At 36.8% G+C, this 23,350-nt stretch overlaps 1 protein-coding gene across 4 annotated transcripts in view; it reads left to right on the top strand.

Annotated features, from left to right (window-relative positions):
* The window catches only part of CNTLN (centlein), a 196,297-nt gene that overhangs the window by 125,984 nt on the left and 46,963 nt on the right, over window positions 1–23,350 (top strand). For 3 of the 4 annotated variants that reach the window (XM_063320958.1, XM_063320959.1, XM_063320961.1), the window contains 4 exons: window positions 1,996–2,516; window positions 8,481–8,655; window positions 11,576–11,669; window positions 12,318–12,541. In XM_063320958.1, the coding sequence (XP_063177028.1) occupies window positions 1,996–2,516; window positions 8,481–8,655; window positions 11,576–11,669; window positions 12,318–12,541 (1,014 nt within the window). The remainder of the gene's footprint in view (window positions 1–1,995; window positions 2,517–8,480; window positions 8,656–11,575; window positions 11,670–12,317; window positions 12,542–23,350) is intronic. The other variant, XM_063320962.1, reaches the window with a different exon arrangement.

Here is a 23,350-nt window from a genome sequence, read left to right as displayed (position 1 = left end):
AGGAAGTATGGTAATTTACAGCAGATGATGTGATTGCATATACTTGTAACACTTGCCATATGGTCAGGCAATGAAGGCTGTCATCTCGTTATTACTGAATGACAAACATCATGTTAAAATAATAACACACAGAATAGGAAGTGCTCACATTCATTTATCTTAAGGTAGAGTGAATAATTGAAATAATATGAATGTTACCATCTGAAACGTCACACAGTTTATGCTTGCTTATCATCTATATTTCAGAACTGTAATTTTGTTTGCCAGGTACTACATAATTTTTATCTCTATGGATATACAGAGTTATGGTGGTACCTTAGGGATAGGTGTAGAAGCTATTCATTGTTTGTTTCCTTCCAGCTGTCATACATGACTTTAAGTGTTAGTGAGTGCAAAAGGTTGCTTTAAAGAACCGAGAAAACAGCAGAATCTCAGTTTAGGAAGGTGATTGAAGAAAGGTACTGATCTAACTCATTGTCATTGAGGAGGAAAGTACAAACTATGATTTTAATCATAAACCTTGTTTTCATTGAAACATTTGGAAAAATACCTTTTATTTCTAATTTCATCCAATACACTTATATAGCTATAAGGCAATCTCTCTTCATTGTGGGAGTGCTATGAATTTCCTTAAGGGACTGTAGTAATGCGTAGGTGTGCATACTAAAGGTTTGCTGTCAAACTCACAAATTCAATATCAAATTCACAAATGTATATGACGTTTGAGCAGCTCTTGTCCTAGTTTACTTTGTACATTAAGACCTCTCATTTATCTGGATCAAATCAGCAGTACCCACTTTATAAATCATTCCATAAGTTTAAAAATAATTTAAATGCATTGGCAAAATGCCCTTGCAGAAACACATAGCATTTATTGAGAAATACTGTGGATTTAATATTTTCAATGTCAAAACAAGTTTTGACATTTTGTATTGCTACAAAGTGATGGAATTGGCCAATATTTTACAAGGTGAGTAGCTGAAGCTGGCCATGTGCATTCTGATATAACTCCTTGAAAGGTAGTCATTCCTATCCATGTCCAGAAAAATACAGAGCACCTGTCACTTCCCCTAGTGAAAAAGTGGGGATGGAGCTTGTACAAAACCAAACAAAAATACTTCTCCAAAATGACTAAGTGGTTACTGAGCACAAAACTCACTCTGACGCCCTTTGCAAACTTCTGGGGAAATCACACAGACTAGATGTTCGTTTTAGTTTGTGCTGAAATTAACATTGCCCCTTATTTATGGATATTGTGGGGTTTGGTTGTAACTTTAAGCGAATATTCCAGAAGAACATTGAGAATCAGTTTATTGCTAATGACCTTGTGTATGTGTAAACCTCAGTGGACTTTACAAACAAAATTTACGCATCCTATATAGGTGGAATATGTTTCTTCAAACTATATATATAAGAAGCTTGTAAAGTGGCTTCATTAGAATAGGATAGAGTTTCCCTTTCTGTGAATAAAAAATTTATTTCAGCCTTCATATAGTTTAGGTGCTAAGCTCTTGATATCTCTTGTTATGATTTGTTTGGAGTTTTTTTGGAAGATCGAATTAATATTTAATTTATGTATTTACAACACTTGAAAGAACTTGTTGATTTAGATAGCTAGTGCAAAATTGTCTGTATTTCAAAATAGTTTTTAATCCGAGAATGTTTTTTTAAATTCAATTAGTATATATAACCAAATTAGTAATGAGCTCAAGATGCATCAAGAAGGTTCATTAGCATACTTAAACTTCTGTGTCACTTTGCCTGGAATTTTAACTTCTTTTACCATCTGCCCTTTGTTCAACAGCTGTATTATTGCAGCTAAAATGTTTTCATCTGCACTACATTAGAATTATTCTTAAATTAAGGTCTACAGATTGCTTTTGTCCTTGTGCTTAATGTAATATTATTGTCATATAATAAATACATTTGAAAACATAGGGTTTTTTTCTACTGGATAGGCTGAAATATTATAAATGCTAAAATTGCTTTCATTAGGTACAACAACTAGAAAGAAGATTCAAAGCTATTGAAGGGGAACTAAAGAAACAGAAAGAAATAAATAAAGACCTATTAAAAGAAAAAAATTATTTGAAAGCATCTTTGGAAGTGCAAAAGGAAGATGCAGATACAAGAGAAAGAGAGCTCGAAACACTACTTAAGAGAATTTGTGAAACAAAAAAAGACAAAGCAGAACTTCAGTTAGTGATTGATGAGCAGGAAAAAGAAGCTGCCTCTTTGAAGAAGCAAGTGGCAGAAGCTAACAGGTTGAGAAATGAAAATGAAGATTTGCTGAGTCAAGTGCAGGAGCTGAAGTGTTTGCTGGAAGGAGACAAAGCAGTGGCAACCTCTGGGCAATGTAATTGCAAGATAACAGGCACCAAGGTTAAATTAAAAACAGCCAAGAAAAAGAGCTCTTTGGGACATCATGGAGCTTTTCTCAAACAGTCCATCAAGGTTATGAGTAATGTATTTGAGAACTTCAGTAAGGACGGCTGGGAGGATGTGAGTGAAAGCAGGTACGGCTCTCATTAACTTAGCCCTGTAGAGGGGACACTGTGCATATGTAAAGCACTAGCAAATGGAGATTGAATTTCAACTACTGTTGATTTGGTATTCAAAAAAAATACTGTCAGATCCTTTGAAATATCTTGGGAGGTCTTGTTCTGAGCTTATTGACTGAAATTTGCATGCAAAATTAGCCACAACTGCATGAGTATTTGAATAGGTGCCAGGAAACCCAAAAGAAGGCAATGCTTGATTTCTTCCAGTGATGCTATTTTCATGCAGTCATGAGGCTTGAAATTGACAGTTTGGCAGGTTGATTTAATTTGCTGGCCCTTTGCATATTCACCACTGACAGCTAAGGATTCCCAGGCAAGCCTACTAAGTCGGTTTAGTTATCTTGTGACATGCCGACCCGGGAGGAGAAACATTTTTTCCCCTTAATTTAGTTAGATAAATTTTGAATGACCCATTTCAGCTTGCTAGCAGATGTCTACAAGCTGTTTAACATCCCTTAAATTAAGAACCATCCACACTAATTATTTCATGTATGTTTTATGCACAGTCATTGTACTAACTTCAATTGAATGATGGTTAAAAATCAGTTCTTTAAAGGTAATTGTTACTGCATAAAGTCCCAGTCATGAGTCACAAGGTCCTCGGAAAATTGCACTGGCAAGCTTCATAAACGTTTAGAATTTTTGCTTCTGCCTCTATTTGTCCACACATACTTGAGGAAGCAGCAGTAAGCCACTAGGTAAATGGGTATCACACCTTGTCTTTCAATACTTTGTCCTAAGAGACAGGCAAAGAAATTTCTCAAGCCTGTATTTACCCAAAATATAGAGAAGGTGACAAAAGAGTAAAGAAAACTGAATCATCTTCATAGGCTTCATGTTGGCTTTAAATGTCATATGGAGTAAATCAACAGTGACAACTGAATCCCTTCTGCTGCTTCTCCCCATGCAAAATAAGGGGGTCCTGAACACAGTATCTTGAGAGAGAAAACAAATTGAGAACCATGAAATTTGTCACTTGCTATCATTAATGTAAAGCTTGTTTGTTTCTCTGTTTAATTTAATATTGCAGATCTGATTTTACAGAAAATGTACATGCTTTTCTGTTGCAATTAGTGAGCTTTTTGTTTAATTTACTACGTTTTGCTTTTTAAGAACAAAATCGAGCAAACAAATCGTCATTGCAATTTGAGTTTGAAATGAAGTGGAAAGTAATTGTATGGCTTCAGTTGTTGTGGCTAGCCATAAATACTGCTTTCGATAATTGTAGAAGTATCGGGTTAGGGAATTCTTGTCATAGAGTAGTGAACATTTTGGAGGGTTGTGTTTCAAGGTGTCATTCTCAACAAGTTAAGGAAATGCCTTTATTCAGTTCCCTCTTCTACTTATTAATAAATATTGTTCTTTATCACTGGTAGCTGTCTCTGGGTTTCTAGATTCAAACCTTTCATTTTCTAAATAGAGCATTCCTTGAAAGGATTCAGGTGAGGGACATGTGTACATAGTCAGAAATACTGTGCTACTGAGACACCTTCAGACTATTACATTGATTTCTGTTCTTATCTGTCAATAAGACACATCAATGTGTTAGGACAGGTTTTGGAAAGTATAAACATGTTTCTGTATGAACTCTTCTCTTCAATTTGAGGCCTTTTCTCTGGTTAAGTAGCCTTCATCTCTAAACCATGTATTTTTATGACAATGAAACTTAATTTGAACTCAGTTGTCCCTTTTTAAATGTCTTGGTTTAAAAAGTAACAAACCAAAATTACCTTCTGTCAAGGGATTACTTCACAAATCTGTTTGCACAAATGATGATGAATAGAATCATAGAATCATAGACTGGAAAAGACCCTTGGGATCATCGAGTCCAACCATCAACGCCACTCTATGAAGTTCTCCCTTACACCATATCCCCTAACACCACATCTAAATGAGTCTTAAACACATTCAGGGATGGTGACTCCACCACCTCCCTGGGCAGCCTATTCCAGTGTCTAACCACTCTTTCTGTGAAGAATTTTCTCCTAATGTCCAGCCTAAACCTACCCTGCTGCAGCTTGAAGCCATTCCCTCTTGTTCTATCACTAATGACCTGTGAGAAGAGACCAGCACCAGCCTCTCTACAATGTCCTTTCAAGTAGTTGTAGAGAGTGATGAGGTTTCCCCTGAGCCTCCTCTTCCTCAAACTAAACAGTCCCAGCTCCTTCAATCACTCCTCATAAGATTTATTCTCCAGGCCCTTCACCAGCTTTGTTGCCCTCCTCTGCACTCGCTCCAGCACCTCGATATGTCTCTCGTATTGAGGTGCCCAAAACTGGACACAATACTTAAGGTGTGGCCTCACCAGTGCTGAGTACAGGGGGACAATCACCTCCCTCCTTCTGCTGGTCACGCTATTTCTAATACAAGCCAGGATGGCATCAGCTTTCTTGGCCACCTGGGCACACTGCTGGCTCATGTTCAGCTGCTTGTCAATTAGAACCCCCAGGTCCTTTTCTGCCAGGCAGCTCTCCAGACACATTTCCCCAAGACTGTAGCGATGCATGGGGTTGTTGTGGCCCAAGTGCAGGACCTGGCACTTGGCCTTGTTGAAGCTCATACCGTTAGCAGTGGCCCATCGATCCAATCTATCCGAGTCTCTCTGTAGAGCCTCCCTATCCTCATGCAGATCAACACTCCCACTTAGCTTGGTGTCATCTGCAAGCTTGCTGATGATACACTCTATGGCCTTATCAAGGTCATCAATAAAGATGCTAAACAGAAATGGTCCCAACACTGAGCCCTGAGGAACACCACTTGTGACCGGCCACCAGCTGGATTTAACTCCATTGACCACCATTCTTTGGGACCACCCACCCAGCCAGTGCTTGATCCAGCAGATCGTATGCTCATCCAGGCCATGAGCCGCCAGTTTTTCCATGAGAATTCTATGAGGAACAATGTCAAATGCTTTTCGAAAGTCTAGGTAGACTATGTCCACAGCCTTTCCCTCATCCAATAATTGGGTCATCTTGTCATAGAAGGAGATCAGGTTCGTCAGGCAGGACCTGCCTTTCATAAGCCCGTGCTGACTAGGCCTGATCCCTTGCTTGTCCATTATATGACTTGTAATGGCACTCAAGATGATCTGCTCCGTGACCTTCCCTGGTACCGAGGTCAGACTGACAGGCCTATAGTTTCCCAGATCCTCCTTTCTGCCTTTTTTGTAGATGGGTGCTACATATGCTACCCTCCAGTCCATTGGGACCTCCCCAGTTAGCCGTGACTTCAGGTAGATAATGGAAAGTGCCTTGGCGAGCATGTCTGCCAACTCTTTCAGCACTCTTGGATGTAACCCATCTGGTCCCATAGAGTTGTGCACATCCAAGCGGTGTAGCAGGTCACTGATCACTTCCTCTTTCATTGTGATGACCTCGTTCAGCTTCCCCTCCCTGTCTCCTAGCTCATGAGGCTGGGTGCCCAGGGAACAGCTAGTTCCACTGGTAAAGACTGAGGCAAAGTAGGCATTGAGCACCTCAGCCTTTTCCTCATCCTTTGTGACTATGTTTCCCTCTGCATCCAATAAGGGAGGGAGATTTTCCCTAATCCTCCTTTTGTTGTTAATGAATTTATAGAGACATTTTTTGTTAGCCTTAACAGCTGTAGCTAGGTTGAGCTCTAGGTGCACTTTGGCTCTCTTGATTTTCTCCCTGCATAGCTTCGCTATATCCTTATAGTCTTCATGAGAGACCTGCCCCCTCTTCCAAAGGTCATAGACTCTCCTTTTGTTCTTGAGGTCCAGCCAAAGGTTCCTATTTAGCCCGGCCAGTCTCCTTCCCCACCTACTTGTTTTTCGGCACACGGGGACAGCCTCCTCCTGTGCCTTTAAGACTTCTCTTCTGAAGTATGTCCATCCTTCCTGGGCTCCTGTGTCCTTCAGGGAAGCCTCCCAAGGGATTTTGTCCAGCAGTCTTCTGAACGGGTCAAAGTTTGCCCTCTGGAAGTCTCCTTGTTGCCCCAAGAATCAGAAATTCGATCATCTCATGATCACTGTGCCCTAGACGGCCACCGACCTTTACTTTCCCCAAAAGTTATTCCCTGTTGACAAGAAGCAGGTCCAGGAGGGCACCTTCCCTCATCGTCTCACATACCAGCTGTGTGAGGAAGTTATCTTCCACACATTCCAGGAACATCCTGGATTGTTCCCTCTCTGCTGGGTTGTATTCCCAGCAGATATCCATGAGGTTAAAGTCCCCCACAAGAACAACAGCAAGTGACTGCGAGATTTACCCCAGCTGCTTACAGAAATCTTCATCCGCCTCACTGCTTTGGTTGGGAGGTCTATTGCAGACTCCCACAGCGATAACAGATTTATTGGCCCTTAACCTAATCCAAACACTCTCCACCCCATCATCAGTATACTTGATTTCCAAGCTCTCATAGCATTCTCTAACATACAGGGCCACTCCACCGCCTCTCCTTTCCTGTCTGTCCCTCCTGAAGATCTTGTAGCCATCGATTGTGGCACTCCAGTCGTGTGAGGCATCCCACCACGTTTCTGTGATAGCCACTATGTCGTAGTTCCTGGTGCATCATGGCTTCAAGCTCCCCCTGTTTGTTGCACATACTGCGTGCATTGGTATAGATGCACTTCAGATGTGCTAACGATTCCTACACCTTTTTGTGAGTGTGGGCCCCGTTTCCTACCAGACCCCTCTCAGGTGCTTCCGTGATTTCTAAATGTCTATCCCTTCTCTCAAGTGAAATGGTAGAGCGAGAGTCGTCACTAGTCCACCACCCTTCAAGCGCTGGCATACCTCCCTTGGGTTTATTCCTGACGGGTGCAGTTATTTCCCCTTCCCCCCTCATATCTAGCTTAAAGCCCTGTCAATGAGCCTTGCTAACTCCTGCCCCAGAATTCTTTTCCCCTCCTGGGACAGGTGCATCCCACCTGCCACCAGCTGGTCAGGTGACTCATATAGCAGCCTACGATCAAAAAACCCAAAGCCCTGCCAATGACACCAGTCCCAGAGCCACAAGTTGACCTGTTGCCTCTTCCTGTTAATTTCCTCATTTGGGATTGCCACCGAAGGGATAGAGGAGAATACAACTTGTGTTCCTGATCCCTTAAGCCGCTGTCCCAAGGCTCTAAAATCTCTTTTAATCGATTTTGGGCTCCTTCTACCCACTTCATCACTACCCACCTGAAATACTAAGAGGATAGCTGCTGATGGTATAGAAAATGATATATCCAAGACTTCATCTATTAAGATAGACTTCACTGAATATCGGAAAACAAATTACAATCTGGGGCAAGGCAGTGAAAAACTGGAAATCAAGGCCACGTTGTGTGCAAGTTTAAGGAAAATTTTGAAGTAGATGAAAGTTTAAGGTCCAGTTTCTCTGCCAGGCAGGCAATTTCAGTAGAACTACCAAGCTTACAGAATTTAAATGCACTCCAAAGGGGTGCTAGACAGAGATTTCACTGAAGTGTGATTTCTGAGTTTGTCTCGGTCAACACTACAAATAAAGTTCAATTGAAACAAAATGTTATTGAGTGAAGTATTGTGCATCTGTTTCTTTTGTTATCAAATGTGAAAATGAAGGAAAGTAGAAACACAGTATATCTTTGTGAGCCATTCACAGACTAGAAGTACTATCAAGTATTTTTTCATGTATATCAGTTTTGTAGACTATAACAAAAGCTGTCCTTTAAGAAGCAGTTAAAGTCTCAGACCTCTGTGCATTGTAGAGTGAGATTCCATTTGACAGAGTAGAACTTGATAAGACAATTTCAGAGATTTTTGCTTTATCATATTTGTAAACGTCTGTTGAATAAGTCAATTTAGTACTTTTTGGATTTTATATTAGTTTCTCTTCTTTCTTGCCTGTGTTATTTTCTATGTGCTCAAACACTAAGTATTTGGAACTTTTAATGTTTAGCTTTGTTTGTTTGTTTTCCTGAATGTGCTGTTTTAGTGACTCTGAAATACCAGCTTCTGAAAGTTTGGAAGCAGTGATTATGAAGACAGTGCAAAAGATTGATCCACTGCCAGAGAGAAGTAAACAACAGGGAAAAAAACACATACAAGATAGTCAAAAGCCTTGCAACATTGTTAATTTAGAAGGCAAAAACCAGCAGTATAATAAAAAGGTATATAATAGAACTTGTTTTGTTATCCTGTGCAGAGTGTTGAAGTTTGATAGTATTATAATTCGCCTCTTAATTAATGTGATTCTTGTTGTAAACTGAAAAGAAAATCTGCTTCAAGATATTCAGTGGGTATTTTAATAGTCAGTTAGAATATTTGCTGAACAATTAGTCTGCAAAAGTATTTGGAGGGAGTGTCAGGAGTGCAAAAGCGGATTAAAAAATTGTAAAGCTGCTGTAAGCTAGTCCTGCTGTCTCACAGTCCAGACAAAGAATGCCACAGACATCCCATTAAACTGTCTCTCGATCAGAAAAGCCGTACAGAACGGGGTGATGTAGCTCATAACAAGGAAACAGCAACATCCCCTTCTCCCCTCTAGCAAAATGAGGTGCTGACTAATCAAGCATGGAGACCTCTCAGTTTGTTTTGTGTGCGCAGAAAGAGTTGTCTCCATCTTGGAAAGAAGCTTTTGGCTCTATCACTATTCAGGAGATTCTATCTAGAGAAAAGTGTGCTTTTAGCTTCTTCTTAGCCCATTTACATTCATTGTCTGGGATTTGAACCCCTTGTCTTATTCCTAACATCTATATGCTGTTTTCTCATAGAAGAGGGCCAGCTGGTTGTTTCCCAGGTGTTTAGAGACTCCATACAATCTGTAACAGATGACTCATTTTTTGACTTTTGAACAGTGTCTAATATCTTTTCCCTCCTGTGTTTGCCCAAATAAGTCACTTCGTGGAATTTAAAATACAAGCAGATATTGTTGTTTCTTAGTTCAAGAAACAGAATACTGAAACACTTGAGTAACTTGCTGCTGTTAAAAACTAGTTTGAAATTCTGTTCTGTATGGTGATATAATAAAGAGTTTGAAAGCAGATTATATTTTCTTAAGTCTCCAAAATTTTACGAATACAAACTCTCTAGTTTCTTTATATATTCTTGATTGTGTGTTTCCATCAAGAGATATGCTTTCCTGGCAGAAAAGCTGCAGAATTCTGCAACCATCTGCTGGTATAGAATACACAATATGAGGAGGTACAAATGATATATGTGAAAATCTGACGTAGCATGCCACTCCCATTATCTCCTGCTACTCTTAAGTGAGGATATACAAGGCAGGAAATCCAGGAGGCTGTGGTCTCTCTTCTTGGTAGAGCAGACACAGCCTTACCTCTCCTGTTTGCTCATATTGCATTTAGTTGCTGTTGCTACTGGAAAAGACAAACACAGATATATTCTGATACATGTATGTAACAGACTGGTGGACTTGGAGCATACACAAGAGCCCTAAGCAGTTGACTATGCTTCAGCAGAAGTCTCCTGTTGCAGGAAAAGTGCTTGAAAACGTGGTTTGTGACTACAGAAGATAGCATTGCAAAAACGTTTAGTATTGACAATTGGGAACACTAGTTTGAACAGAAATCTTAAATCCTTTCTGAGGATTTAAGGACACTCCCTCTAGTCACGTTATTCTCATCCAAAGAGAGCCTAGAGAAATCTCCTAAGTCCTGAGCTATGCCTGGGGTTGGAGATGAAATGGTTTATGACACAAAGACTTTCTCAGTTTTGCCTCATGTGGAATAAATATATAATACCTTGTGCAGTATCAGTTATTGGCACTCTCTTACAACTCATACATTTATCAAGAGCTGTGTCCCAGAGTGGAGATCTCCATCTTTTTGCTGCAGGCATGGATCGTTTGCTCATCATCTATTCAGCTCTCTGTAACATATAATCACTATTTCAAACTAACATCGTTCATCCAATTATATGTCTTCAGTGTTTGTAGCATCTGCTGGTCACACTGATAGGGATTTAGACGTGGAATAAAATAATTAAGAGACTACTTGAAGAAGACAGACCGACAAGAGCTTGACCTCCTTTGTTTTCCTTTGCTTTGGTTTTAGTCTGAAAAGTTGTCACTTAACATTTCTTTTCTTTTTTTTTTCTAGCATATCCTATTTCCCTGTCCTTCAAATTGTGTGGTGATTGTACAAATCTAGAATTCATGGATGAGCTGTCCTACAATGTCAGTAGATAGTTAGTATTTAGCAGTTAGTAGATAATCTGTTGCTGTTTACTCTTTTAAATTCGATGAACAGATATTTGATTTATGAGTATTTCCAGAAATATTTTGCATGATATCACATAGAAATTGCAAACTGAAGGCTTCAAAAATTGCATAAGTGTTGCAGAATTCCAGAACAAAAGTATTTGAAAATACTGAGCATTTAAGATCCAGGGAAATAGTACTTTGATTTTGGAGTAAGCCGTGCTGTGACTGTATTCATTATACATATTGCAAGCAGCATTCTTCTCCAGCCTGTGCTTCTGTCATTGAACATTCGATAAGTTCTGGAAATAGCTGATTTTTCAAATCAGTTATTTAAAAGGCATGCAGCTGACTTGGTGTTAAACTTTGTAAAAACACAGGGATTTTATTTGGATGTTCATATATATATTCATACATCTTCCAGTTACTGCTCATTGTCTAACTTGATCTTTCTTCTTTTGAACTGACTGCTATTCCTTTTTATTTTCACTTGAGTATCTTGAAAAATAAGATATTGCAGCTTTCAAGTAATACACACCATCCTTTTTTCCCTAAAAGTAAATTCATATGTTATCTTAAAAAAATAGAGTAGGCATTAACAGACATTTCATTTTTCTCTGGGATGCTTTGGAAAGGGTTATGATTTACCAGTTCATTATTTCTTCTACATTTGATGGGATAGGCAGAAATTTGTACTTTTCACTGCCTGGTGTTGTAAGACTGATTTTCAAATTAAAATTAATTAGAATTTTGTGTATTATTCAAAGTAATTTTTTTTGTTTCAATTCAAAATGGAAAATTCAGGAGTATTGTGGTTGGTGTGCCATAAATTAAGAGTTGCTAGCTTTGTGCTTCTGTTTTTTATTTAGGGCCATTCACAGAATAAAGACCTAGAAAAGTTACATTCCAAGAAGAGGAAGATCTGCTGTCTCATAACATCTTATCCATCAGTTCTAAGCAAAGGTAGGAATATTATACCTTTTTGGCAGCTACATAAGTAAGATTGACAAAGCATTCCTGCTTGATACTCTAAAACATCTTCTGTATTACACAAACCCACTTATATGCTGTTGCAGGATTTGCTTTTTTAAATTTGCGTGAATATATTTTCAAAGATTTAGCTCTTTATTTTAAACTGAAATTGCCATATAAGAAGTGACTATCAAACAGCATCTTTTCACACAGTTAAAATATACTTCATTTTTACTAAGTCCTGCCTATTGAATCTGATGACTAAAATAATGCTCTTCGCTACCTTTTGCTGTTGTTTGTCCCTTGTAGCCAACACAGCCAATGTAAAAAAATGAACTGTATTTTGGCTTAGACCTTAAAAAAAACTTGTTAACAAGACACTGAAGCCATTATTTCCAGTAATACCAATTAGGAACTTGAGCCACCTTTAATTTCCAAGTCCTTGTTGAGGTTGTAGTGTTGGCACTTCAGAAAAAGAGCAACATAGAGCACTTACAGGTTAACTGAATTAATTTAGGAGTTTGCTTGCTGAGAAATATTTTAGAGGCTAGAACAGTGTTTTGAAGGGCCAAAGAAAAACGAGAAATCATCTAATTTGTGATGATCTGTCAGTTTAGTAACATGCCATTTTATGTTTAGTGAACGGAACAAAAAGGAGAAATATCATTGTCCAGAAACCGGGCTACTCTGTTACTCTACTGCAGGAAAGAATTAAGTCATTGCAGCAGCAGATAGCTGTTTTACAGGATGAAAAAAAGACAGCAGTGTCTTCTGTGAAGGGATTTAAAGAAACCAATGAAAAACTAACAACTCAGCTACATTTGGCTGATCAGAAACTTCAAACCAGTAAACTGACCATAGAGGTAAAGTACTTTTCATTATGGTGTTTTACAATATTAAGCTTAATTCTATTGTAATTTTGTGAAATTTTGGTAACATTGATTTTTGTCTTTTAATCTGTTACGATCAAAATTATGAAATGTTATTATTAGCATGCTTTCTATGAGATTGTGAATCAGTTATTATGTACAAATGATACTGAGGCCTGATTTACTGTTATATCAACCCAATTCATTAGTCTTTCTGAAAAAGAAGTAGTCTTCATGCTGACATTTTACCTGCATTCAAATGGGTGAGGGAAGTTTCACTTTTAGGCTGTGATCCGAGAACTTTCCTGAGAATCTAGTCAGTCCACATGAACTAGCACCCATTCCTTTGTGAAGAACAGGCACTTCTAGAGAAACCAACTTTCTCCATATGCCCCAAGAGTGGAGTGCTCAGGCAGCTGGAGTTCTCTTCCAAAGGGGACTAAAACCAGTTCCATATCTATTTAATCCTATCTCTCTCTGTGAGGGTGGAAAGTTAGAGAGCAAGATTCATGAAAATAGGGACTAGTAAACTATTTGGTTAACAGCCCCAAAAATGCCAGCTTTCTTCTCTACTTCAGTCTTCATTCCTACTTAATCCTTTCCCATAGTATTACTCCTTTCTGGTTTTCCCCATTCTCATTTATATATATGTATTTTGTGTTAATCTATATGCAGCTCCTCAGCTGGAATTCTTTTCTATTCATACTGTAGTGATTGGTCTGCCCTTTATAGAGCTGAATCAACAAACACTTTTGCAGTAATTGTCTCCTGTTGGTCACACACACATCCTGCTTCCAGAATTATAGTGCTACAACAGATGGACTTGCTGGAAGGAGGCAGACATTAAAAAAGAAATCAAATCCCCTCCCCCTCAAACTTCTCTGCATTTCTGTCTTTGCACAGAAGGCAGAAGCAGTTTCAGGAGCAGCACTTTTCTCTTTCTTAGGGCTGGGGAACTGCTAATTTCTAGAGGAGGGAAAACCTCATTTCTGTTACTCGTTTTGCATAACTATATATATGTAATGAATTGTTCAAAAAGAGTTTCCAAGGTCATTGGAACCAGTGGAGATCTGCCTATCTCACAAACAGTATCATAATGTAAAGTTTCATGGACAGTATAAACTTCACAGAGAGTTATATGTGTAATTTAAGTAAAATATTCTGCTTGCTCAGACATCTTCATGATTTGCCTTCCTAGATGACTACACCTTAGGTGTTCGTAGGAGAGCAATGTGAGAAATAAAGTAAAAAAGGCCATTATCAGTAAACTTAAAAGAAAAAAAAAAAGGCAAAATTTTTGTCAAGATAACACTGCTGTAATGTAAAAGACTGACTAAAAGAAAAATAGCATGGTCTTAAAACCAAACCAGTTTTCTTCCACTCAGTTGTTCTGGAAGGTTTTAAAAGGAAAAAAAAAAAAAAAAAGAATGGTCACTGGTCTATTTAAAGGGTGGTGCATTCTAAGCAAAAATAAATAAATGGCGTTGCAGGTACTCAAGGAAAAATCTTTATTAGGCATGCACATTTTTTTCCTTCTCAGCAACCAATTCAAATTCCCTTTCTTACAACTAATTACTCTTCAGGTGCCATACTAGTGCTACCAAGTGGGAAATTTAAAGCAGAGGCTTGGGCTACTTGCCAAGTGAAAATTAAGGAGGTAAAGAACCTACACAGTCACTGCAGGGTACATGCATGTTTTAGAGAGAAAAGCATGATTCAGACGGATAAAGAACATATTTCTGTGGGGGTTTTGTGTGTTTTTTATAAGAAATACTGTATATAAGTGCGTTTTAAAATATTGCAAGTGAAATGACATTTCTTAAATTTTTTTTTTTTCACTAGCAAGAGCACTGTTGTCATTGTTTCTTCTTAATGTTTCTGTTACTTTAGATTTTAGAATTTTCTTGCATAGGTATGTAAAAAAGAAGTGAACAAACCATGAAAAACTAAAAGACAGGCTTTCTCTGGATTCAGGGAGTCTCTTAAATACTTCAAGAGTGTCAAAAATGTCAAAATAAGCTTCCATATGTAATCATAAAGTTCTGATTAATTTTATATTAATGGTGAGCTTGTGATGCTGGGCTAAGGTAAGTATAGCATTCTAGCAACTGTAAACATTAGCATTATGGCTTGGATGAGATGCCATGTTACCTGATTTTAGCTAAGAAAATAAAGTCATTAGCAGACAAGATGTTTCTGCAGTTAGTCCTTCATTACAATCCCCAAGGAATCTAGTGCTAGAAGATTGATTTTGGACTTACAATTTAAATGTTCCAGATGTTTATTTTTAGACAGATTTTACAGTTCATACAACCTAAGGACTGTCTGGCGTCTGTTGATTTTCACAATGCACGTACATATATGGGTTTGTGTATTTTTCTTGAAGATCCACACTGACATGTATGTATGAATATATTTATCTGCCTTCTTGTAGGAGTTCAGAATGCTGGATTCAAGTTCTTTTTTTGCTCGACCTTATAAACTCTTTGCAGTAATGTAGATTTCTTGCTTTTTTTTTTTTCTGCAAAAGCAATTCTTTTCATATTTCTGCAAAAATGACCGTAAAGTGACTGCACATGTGAGAATCAAAGCTTGCATTCTCCAAGGATTCACATTGCGTCAAGACTGTCTGTACAGAAGTACAGTAGTTACATTTTGCTATCAGTGTATAGAAATAACAGCTGGAGCGGATACTTGATGTAGAAGTGAAGTGATTTAGTATTTCCTTTGTCTCTTAGAAAAATGTCTGAAAATAATTATTGAAAAAATCCAAGAAATTTTTTTCCCTAAGATTTATTCCCCCCTCTACTCATTTATGTCACTAAGTGACCGCTTATAAGAAGAGTGTATTTATTACATACAGCACAGTAATTATAATTAGTTTTATGCAGCAGGTATCATTCTTGTTGCGGAAGAACAATAATTGAATAGGAAGAATTAAAATCATGAACAGGTTAAGTCATTAGTGCTTATCTTATTCATGTCAAGGCCACTCACAGGTCCACTGATCAAAAGTACCATAGGATCTTTTGCATCAATTCTCCAGTGTTTCTCAGGTGATGTCACAGGAAAAGCTGTATTTCTTAATGCAATGCCATAGGCATTTACAAAGTGCCTGTGTAAATTGACTTCAGCAGGAAACCTGAATCTCAGAGAATGGGAACAAGTCAACTAGACAAATGCTGACAGATCCTTTGAAGAGGATAATGTGACGGTTTAAGTAAAGTTTTGCCTATGCATTCCTGCAGACATGTACCTACCTTTTTTTTCTTTAGAACCCTGTGCACATTTTAGCTGTAACTCAGCCTAGGATTTTTTTTCTGATAACATTTTAAAAATCTCTCCAAACTTTATTTTAGCCATTCAGTTTTCAATTTTCTTTGAATTTTAAGGGAACTTTTTTTCCCTGAGCTCACACTGTGCTTTTAGAATACAATTTCCTTGCCAAAACTTTGTTTATCTAGTGGATTATCTCAAGCATAGAAAGGTATGAGCATGAAAAGCAGAAGAGTAAAGGACTAGAGAAAACTTTTTATTCTTTAAAGGTTTTTTGTGACTTTCTCTTCATATTCTCTTTTTTTCATATTCTCTCTATTTTTTACTGCACAATGTATCAGAGAACAGCTCAGAATTCAGAGTTGCATCTGCAAATTCAGCATCACAGCTTCACTCTTATGGTACCCAAGTATGAGCAAACCAACTAATGTAGCATTATTCAGTTACACTGAAACAAAGAAGAAACTGATGATGAACTTAGATGCATTGTAAATTACTGACTTAACTGTTACTCACAAGAAGATCTCACTTTCACTCTGTTTTTCATTAAGGGATTTTTCACTTTTTAAAAATGTATTATTATTTACACAACAATTTTTGTATACCTATGGTTTCCTTAAAGTAAATTTTAGGAATAAGCTTGAAATTATAAACTGAATGCTCTTTATAATTACCCTGCAGTAAGCTAAAACTGCTTTTGGAACTTCCTTACTTTTGTTCATTACAGCAAATGTATAATTGTTTTGACAGTTTTGGGGAGCTTTCTGCATAAATATCGTCCAGTTAGAAATTCTTATATACATACCCAATTGTTTTGTCCCCGAACACTTTTACAGGTGTCCTGGTTTTATCTTTTTTTGACTCTTCTTTCATAGAAATACTCCAGAGCATTTTGATTTTTTTTATTAAGTTCATAAGAACACTTCTACATTCAGTGTTTTTCCTCTGGTAGCATGAAAAGATTTTTCATTATGTAAATCAGATAATACTAATCATAAATATCTCAGTGATAAAGTTTTATTAAAGGTTTTAGACGGATTAAAATTTGGAAGAGTTTAAGTTAAGCATAAATGGTAATTTTTAAAGATAAACTGTGCAAGAGATTGTTACTACATCAATAGTATATGCAGGAATTCTGACTTTCATATACAGAAGTAGTAAAAAAAATAAATTAAAAACAGAGCTGCTGTAATGACCTTATATTTTAATAGATAAAAAATAATCTAACAAGAATTCAATTTGTTTCTGCTCTGTTCAGCAATGTCTCTTTCCATTCTTACAGGGCACATTTAAGCCTGGAACATCTTACTTGTACCTATCTTAAAGATAAAAAAGTTAAATGTGCCCTATTTAACACTTTTGCTAAACTCAGCACAAAATCATTTCTGCAACCATCCACGCTTGACACAGAGTGTAATGAAACAATCAAAGAAATGTCTGTTCCCAAAAACATCAGGAGAAATGTGATTTTGCCCCCCTTTCCTTCTTCGGAAGCATACAGATTGTCCCTTCCTATACTGCTTTGGATAAGAGTAGTCTTGGTTAATTTGGAGGAGCTGTAATCTTTGGGCACAATGTTCAAATAGAAGTAAAGACAGTTTCTGAAAAATCTTTAAAAATCAAACCGGGAAATTTTCTATTCTGTTTTTTCTTAACAGGCAGCAGGAGTGAAAAGGTAAACCAGAAGGGATAAAAGTATGATAAAGCAGGATATACTGCCTGACCTTTCCAGAGTTTGCAAATACAATCTAAGACAGCAGAACTTATCTAATAATTGAACTAAACTATGTACCAGTATGAGACTGAAGTCTTCTCAAAATTTGATTGGGTGTACATTTCTTCTGAGGTCACAGTGCTGTTGTCATTTTGTATGCATGCCTTGAAGACACTTCTTTGCAGGCACAGTAGATAATTCAAACTGCAAAACACACCCCCAGTCTAGGTATTCTTGAGAGAAAGCCATTCTTCCTTGACTCACCACAGTGTTCCAGACCTGAACAGCAAAATTATCTGTAGGTAGGAAAAATTGTCTGTAGTTTATTTCAAACTTAAATTTTACGGAATTTAAGTTCAGTTTCTGGGCCCTCCCTGTAGTTTTTGAAGGCTTTTAGTTGATAATATTGAGAAGAATAGATTCTGATGTATTTAGAGCTTTGCTGACCTTAATAAATTGAAAATTAGTCTATGACGTCACGCTTATAAAGGCTGGAAACAGAGGTAGACAATGCTCTGTGAGCATTTTTGTTTTCCAGGCAGAATTTTTGTTAGTCCAAAATTCTGCCTGGAATGAAACATGATCAGATAATTAAACATGTTTCTTCAAACTTTTTGGTTACTAAATGGGGAAATGGCTGTGTAATTTTTCCTCTGGTAAACTACTGTTTCAGCATTGCTGCTGACATAAAAAAGTTCTCAAATTTCTATTTTCTAGTCTGTCAGATAAGTTGACTTGGAAATAAAATCAAGAATTGCCAAATGGTAAACGTGAAAGTAACTGCTCTTTTAAAATGCATCTACTCCAAAAATTTTTTTTATTGATTTATTTATTTTTATAGTTTGCTGCATTGAAAACTTAGAGCATCCTAAAGTCAGTTCCATTAACAGAACTACACTGTAAAATATATTTATTGTGAAACTGTGCTGTCATTACAAAACAAAAATAAAGAAAAATACCTTTTACATTTATATTGATCTCTGAAGAAAAATTACAATAGACCTGTTGAATTATTGATGAACAACAGTTGAAGTACATTGCATGTAGGAAATGAGTCTCATTCATAAATTAAAGAGAACAGTTGGCATGAACTAGAACTGTAAGAGTTGTATTATATTGCCATCAAAATGAAATAACTTAGAGATAGGTAAATTCTGGAAAAATAAATTATAAAGAAAAAATTATGGAGGCTATGTGAAGTTCATAGAATATACTTACAATCAATACGATTTGTATTGCTGTATCATGTAGAAATCCCAAAATATATACTTCCATATTAAAAGAGAGAACCTGTATCACAAGGATTAGCATGTTCTTGTAGTGCTTACACATACGTATAAACATATCTAATATATCTGTATCTCATAGTATAATACAGTAGAAGAATATACTTGTACATGTATTACAGTCAACACTGGAAGATATCATCCTGTAATTTTTCCTTTATGTATTTCATGTGATATGTAGCTTATTTTTCTTGACTCTCTGTGATCTGATCATACTTTTCTTGCTAAATCTTTTTATTAGACAAAAAATAGAACTCAGTTCGTAGGTTTTTTCCCCCAAAATTTCCTGAATAAGATACTATTTGAGACCTGGAAAAGCTCAACAAATACTGTCATAATAGGATTTCCTTTTGTGCTCACAGGAATGTCTTCATCTGAATTCAGTGTGATCTGCTCATTTAATTAAAGCTAAGAATAAAGCTGGACTGGGCTCTTGAACCTTCTCTGCTATATAAAGTTCTGTGTATAATACCTGGTTTTGTCAGATAGTATTTATTCACTCTCAAATCTTACCCCAACAAATCCATTGATTTCAGAATAATTATTCATATGTAGACAAGAGATTATATTTCAGATCTGGCAATCTGATTTCTCATAGATTGTTATAGAAAACCAGTTTGGGTTGCAATTGGATCAGTACTCTTAGGCTTGTTCACTTCAGTGGTCCATTCATTATTCATTATTAGTAACTTCCAGTATTAACTATGAAAGTGATTTATTAGCCACTTTATGCGTATGCTTATTTCCACTGAATTCAATGAAATTTCAAGACCTCCTGGGTATGGTGGTATAAACAAGTTTTATTGTCTCTAGTCTTGAATATAGACCTCTCTATGGTGAGAGGTTCTTCTGTGTTTTTAACTTACAGGGAAGGAATTACAATAGAGGATGTAGCTGCATAATTTTTCTAATATTGTATGATTTAGTATTTTGATAGACTATGCAATAACACCTCTGTGTACCATTCTATGTAGGTGCTACTAAAATTCGAGAAATAGGTGCTTTGGGTTTCCGTCAGCCATATAGTCTAGCTTGTAAGTTTGAATTCTCTCCCCTTGTTTGCACTAGTCTATTTCATGATGGATTTTTACCTAACAGTATCTCTTATCTCTCATTCCTGGCCTAGGTAAAGGTTTTCCTGATTATGTTCTTACGAAAAGTTTTCAAGAATCATGAGAATTGGTGAAATACTTTTGCATTCCTTTATATTGTGAATGTTCAGTGAGTTGAATCTCATGCACTCTCCTAATGCATCCTTTTACCTTACTTCCCTTTCCTTTGCTCCTATCCTAATTATTAAATAAATTTCACACATTGTGAAGTTAGGGAACGTAAGATTGTTGGAGGAGAGTGCTCAGTATCGTTAACAAGGTAGATGCATGTAACAGGTGAATCAGTAAGGGACCATTTTGCTTATTTGAGGAGTTTGATTTCCTAGGAAGTTGAAGGAACAGGGTCACGGGATTGCAGAAATGGCTCTATGACCTGAAAGTATCTAGGAGTCTTGTAAACACATCCACTCATTTTTGTTGTGTGCCCCTGTGCAACAGTGATTGCTTGTATTGAGATGTACATAGGAGATTAAATTCCAAAAATTATCTTCATGATTGGTTTTACTTAGTATTTGGATTGGAGCTAAGCACTGACACATGGAACACAGTGTAGACTCAATGTCTCAATTCATGCCTTAAGGTTAAATTGGTGCATATAAGTACCACTTAATCATTTTCACTAGCTCAGAATCTCACGTACCATGAAATTAATTTTTCAGTTGATCCCTCACATGAATGATAACATTATTTTTTTCCCCAAGATAATGGTTTACACCTTACACATCTATTCTATTTGGATATACTATGAAATATATGACAGTCTTTTTGCTGTTTGTTTTAGAGGTAAAATCTTTCAATCATTTTTTAAAAATTAGTGGCAATGTAAAAAATCCAAGCCAGTGCAAGAGGATATCTTCAGTCATTGACAGCTATTCTAAGCTTTCAATCATCCACCAGAGGCTGATTGAAAAGTATAGATCATTATGACCTCACAGTGTTTTTAATGAGGAAATCATTGCATCATAATGAAAACCAATACATTGCTCAAGTTCATGTTGAGCGAGGCTGAATGGCTGTCTCCTGGGAACCAGGGACTCTGAAGAAAAATGAGCATCCTAGTAGGTAATGAGCTGAGCGTGAACTCCCATTGCCATTGTGAAAAACACAAGTGCAGTCCTTGAATGTATAAACTGGAGGCTGTACAATAGGAGCAGAGAGAATGTGTTTTCTTTCACTTGGTATGATTTGACTGCTCCTAGAATACTCTATGTAGCTCTAATACCCGGAATCCAAGAAAGAGATCGATGGAAGTAAAAAGCATTTGAAGAAGACTTATGAGAAGGATTTGAAAATATACCATTCTGGAGAACAATTTGAAGTTTTTAGGGAGGAGGTTAAAAGGTAACTTAAGTTTAAATATCTAAGAAAAAGAAATTTGCTTCTAGAGTACTCAGTCAGCCTAGCAAAGAAAGTTCGAAAAAAAGATTCAAGGACACAGAACTGAAAAAAGGTAGACTCATACCAGATATGAGGTCTGTAATTTTTATGTGACTGTAATTGACCATTGTCAAGTGGAGTCAGAGAACTGCCGTGATGTTGGACAACTAATCTAAAAAGGAAGAATTAGAGAGAAATCAACTGCTTGTGGTTAGCAGTGGGCAGAGTCTTTCTGAAGGGAATAAAAAAATGTCTGTTCTGTAGGAAGTATGAAAAAAATAGACAGGAAGAGTGAGGATACATTTAATGATGTGAGCTGAATTAATGAAAAGAACTAACAGGAAGATATGTTCTCAACTTCAGTAACACTGTTCATTTATCTGAAGAACTGATGGAAGAAATGCATGTACTTCATAGAGCAGAGCTGAGCAACGGTGTTTTTGTGATGAAACCCAGAATGTATTTAATAGTGCTGTGGAGAAGAGATGTAAACATGGATGGTAAATTTAAGAAACATCAAACCAATGTTTTATAAGCGTCTAACTGGAGCCAAGGAGGAGTGTTACAGTGCTGTTCACACACACATCAGGTTATAAAAGAAGAAATTCTGAGGCAGAGGAAGAAGCCATCACCACTCAAGACATACAAATATAGAGTCAAGGCACAGGGAAAATGCATAATGAAACGAAGGGAGTTACTCAAAGGAAATGAGTTTTCCACAATGTGCAACAGGAACATTAAAAGAGAATTAGTCTTTAGCAGAAGAAATGCAAAGCGAAGCAAAAATAGCTTTTGTGGGGTAATGTACATAGAATTTAGGATTACATTTGATCTAGTACAGCCCTTTAGAGTTGCTGATTGCAGAGCTGAGAGAAGACGAGCTCTTTAATTTAGGTAGTGCATAGCTTTGTAAGGAAAATTCAGAAAAGAAAAGGATAAATAACGATTTTTTAATATTTCTTTCATATTCTTTTGTCTACCTGTACAGTTGAGTGTAAGGAAATAGTTTTTTAGTGAGGTAGTCATGCAATATTTAAAGGAGAAAGCTTTTCATTTTAATTGGGGGCACAGAGACAGAGTAATTGTTTTTGAGTCAAAATCTTGACAAAGGACTCAAGTTGAAGTACTTTAATAAAAGCTTCCAAAAATAAATATACTTATTTTTCAAAGTATTGTTTGCAATAGAAACTTTGGCATGAAAAAAAGAAAACTAAATTTACTGTGAGAACCAAGTGAGGGAAAGACATTCTGATAGTTACTTCAGTCAAAAATCTACAGGTGCTGCATTTACTTGAAGATACAAATTTTACAAGCTCTGTCACTAAAAAGATAATCGTGAGGAGAGGTAGAGTAGAGGACATACATTTCCATTGTTTACCTATGAAAGCCTATATTGAAGCCTGAAACTACAGGTAGTATATGATGATTTACCGTCTCAAGACCTCTGCTTTGAGTAGTTTTGCTGAAGAAAAGAAAATTTTTCTGATGTTCTATGTTTTCAATGAACGTAATTTTGATAAGAAGGCATTACTATAGCTTAGACTGCATGTTATTGCAGCCCACTGTCATACATATTGTGTACCATTCAAAAGGTACTTGCATTTTATAGTAAATTCCTCAAAATAGTATGAATATTGTCCTGACTGTGTTTTTATTTTTCTGTCAAGAACTGTAAAATTTTAGTCTGGTTTCTACTATTCAGATGCTGCTTTATGATATTTGTTCTTACTTTTCATAAGAAGGAGTTAAAAATTCTTTATATGTAAACCAATACATATTTTCTTATTTACATACGCTCACTGCGTGTCTCTAGACTTGTCGTTACACTGGTAGCTTTTGTAGCAGACATCCTGTATGGGGTATTCAGTTTATATATGTCAGATCCTCAAGGGCCATGGCTTTTGCCAGATGAAGCACTTTTGATTTTGAGGCTGATGAAACACAGTGCTATTATTGATCTGTGCATGACACAGCCTGTCTCTCTGCTGGCAGAGTGTAGCAACATTTATCCAGGAATTTGTGAAATGTCACTCGGATC

This window comes from Chroicocephalus ridibundus, chromosome Z (genome assembly GCF_963924245.1).
Source record: "Chroicocephalus ridibundus chromosome Z, bChrRid1.1, whole genome shotgun sequence".
Lineage (NCBI taxonomy): Eukaryota > Metazoa > Chordata > Aves > Charadriiformes > Laridae > Chroicocephalus > Chroicocephalus ridibundus.
The sequence above is the reverse complement of the archived record's forward strand: the minus strand, read 5'-3'. Positions and strand labels throughout refer to the sequence as shown.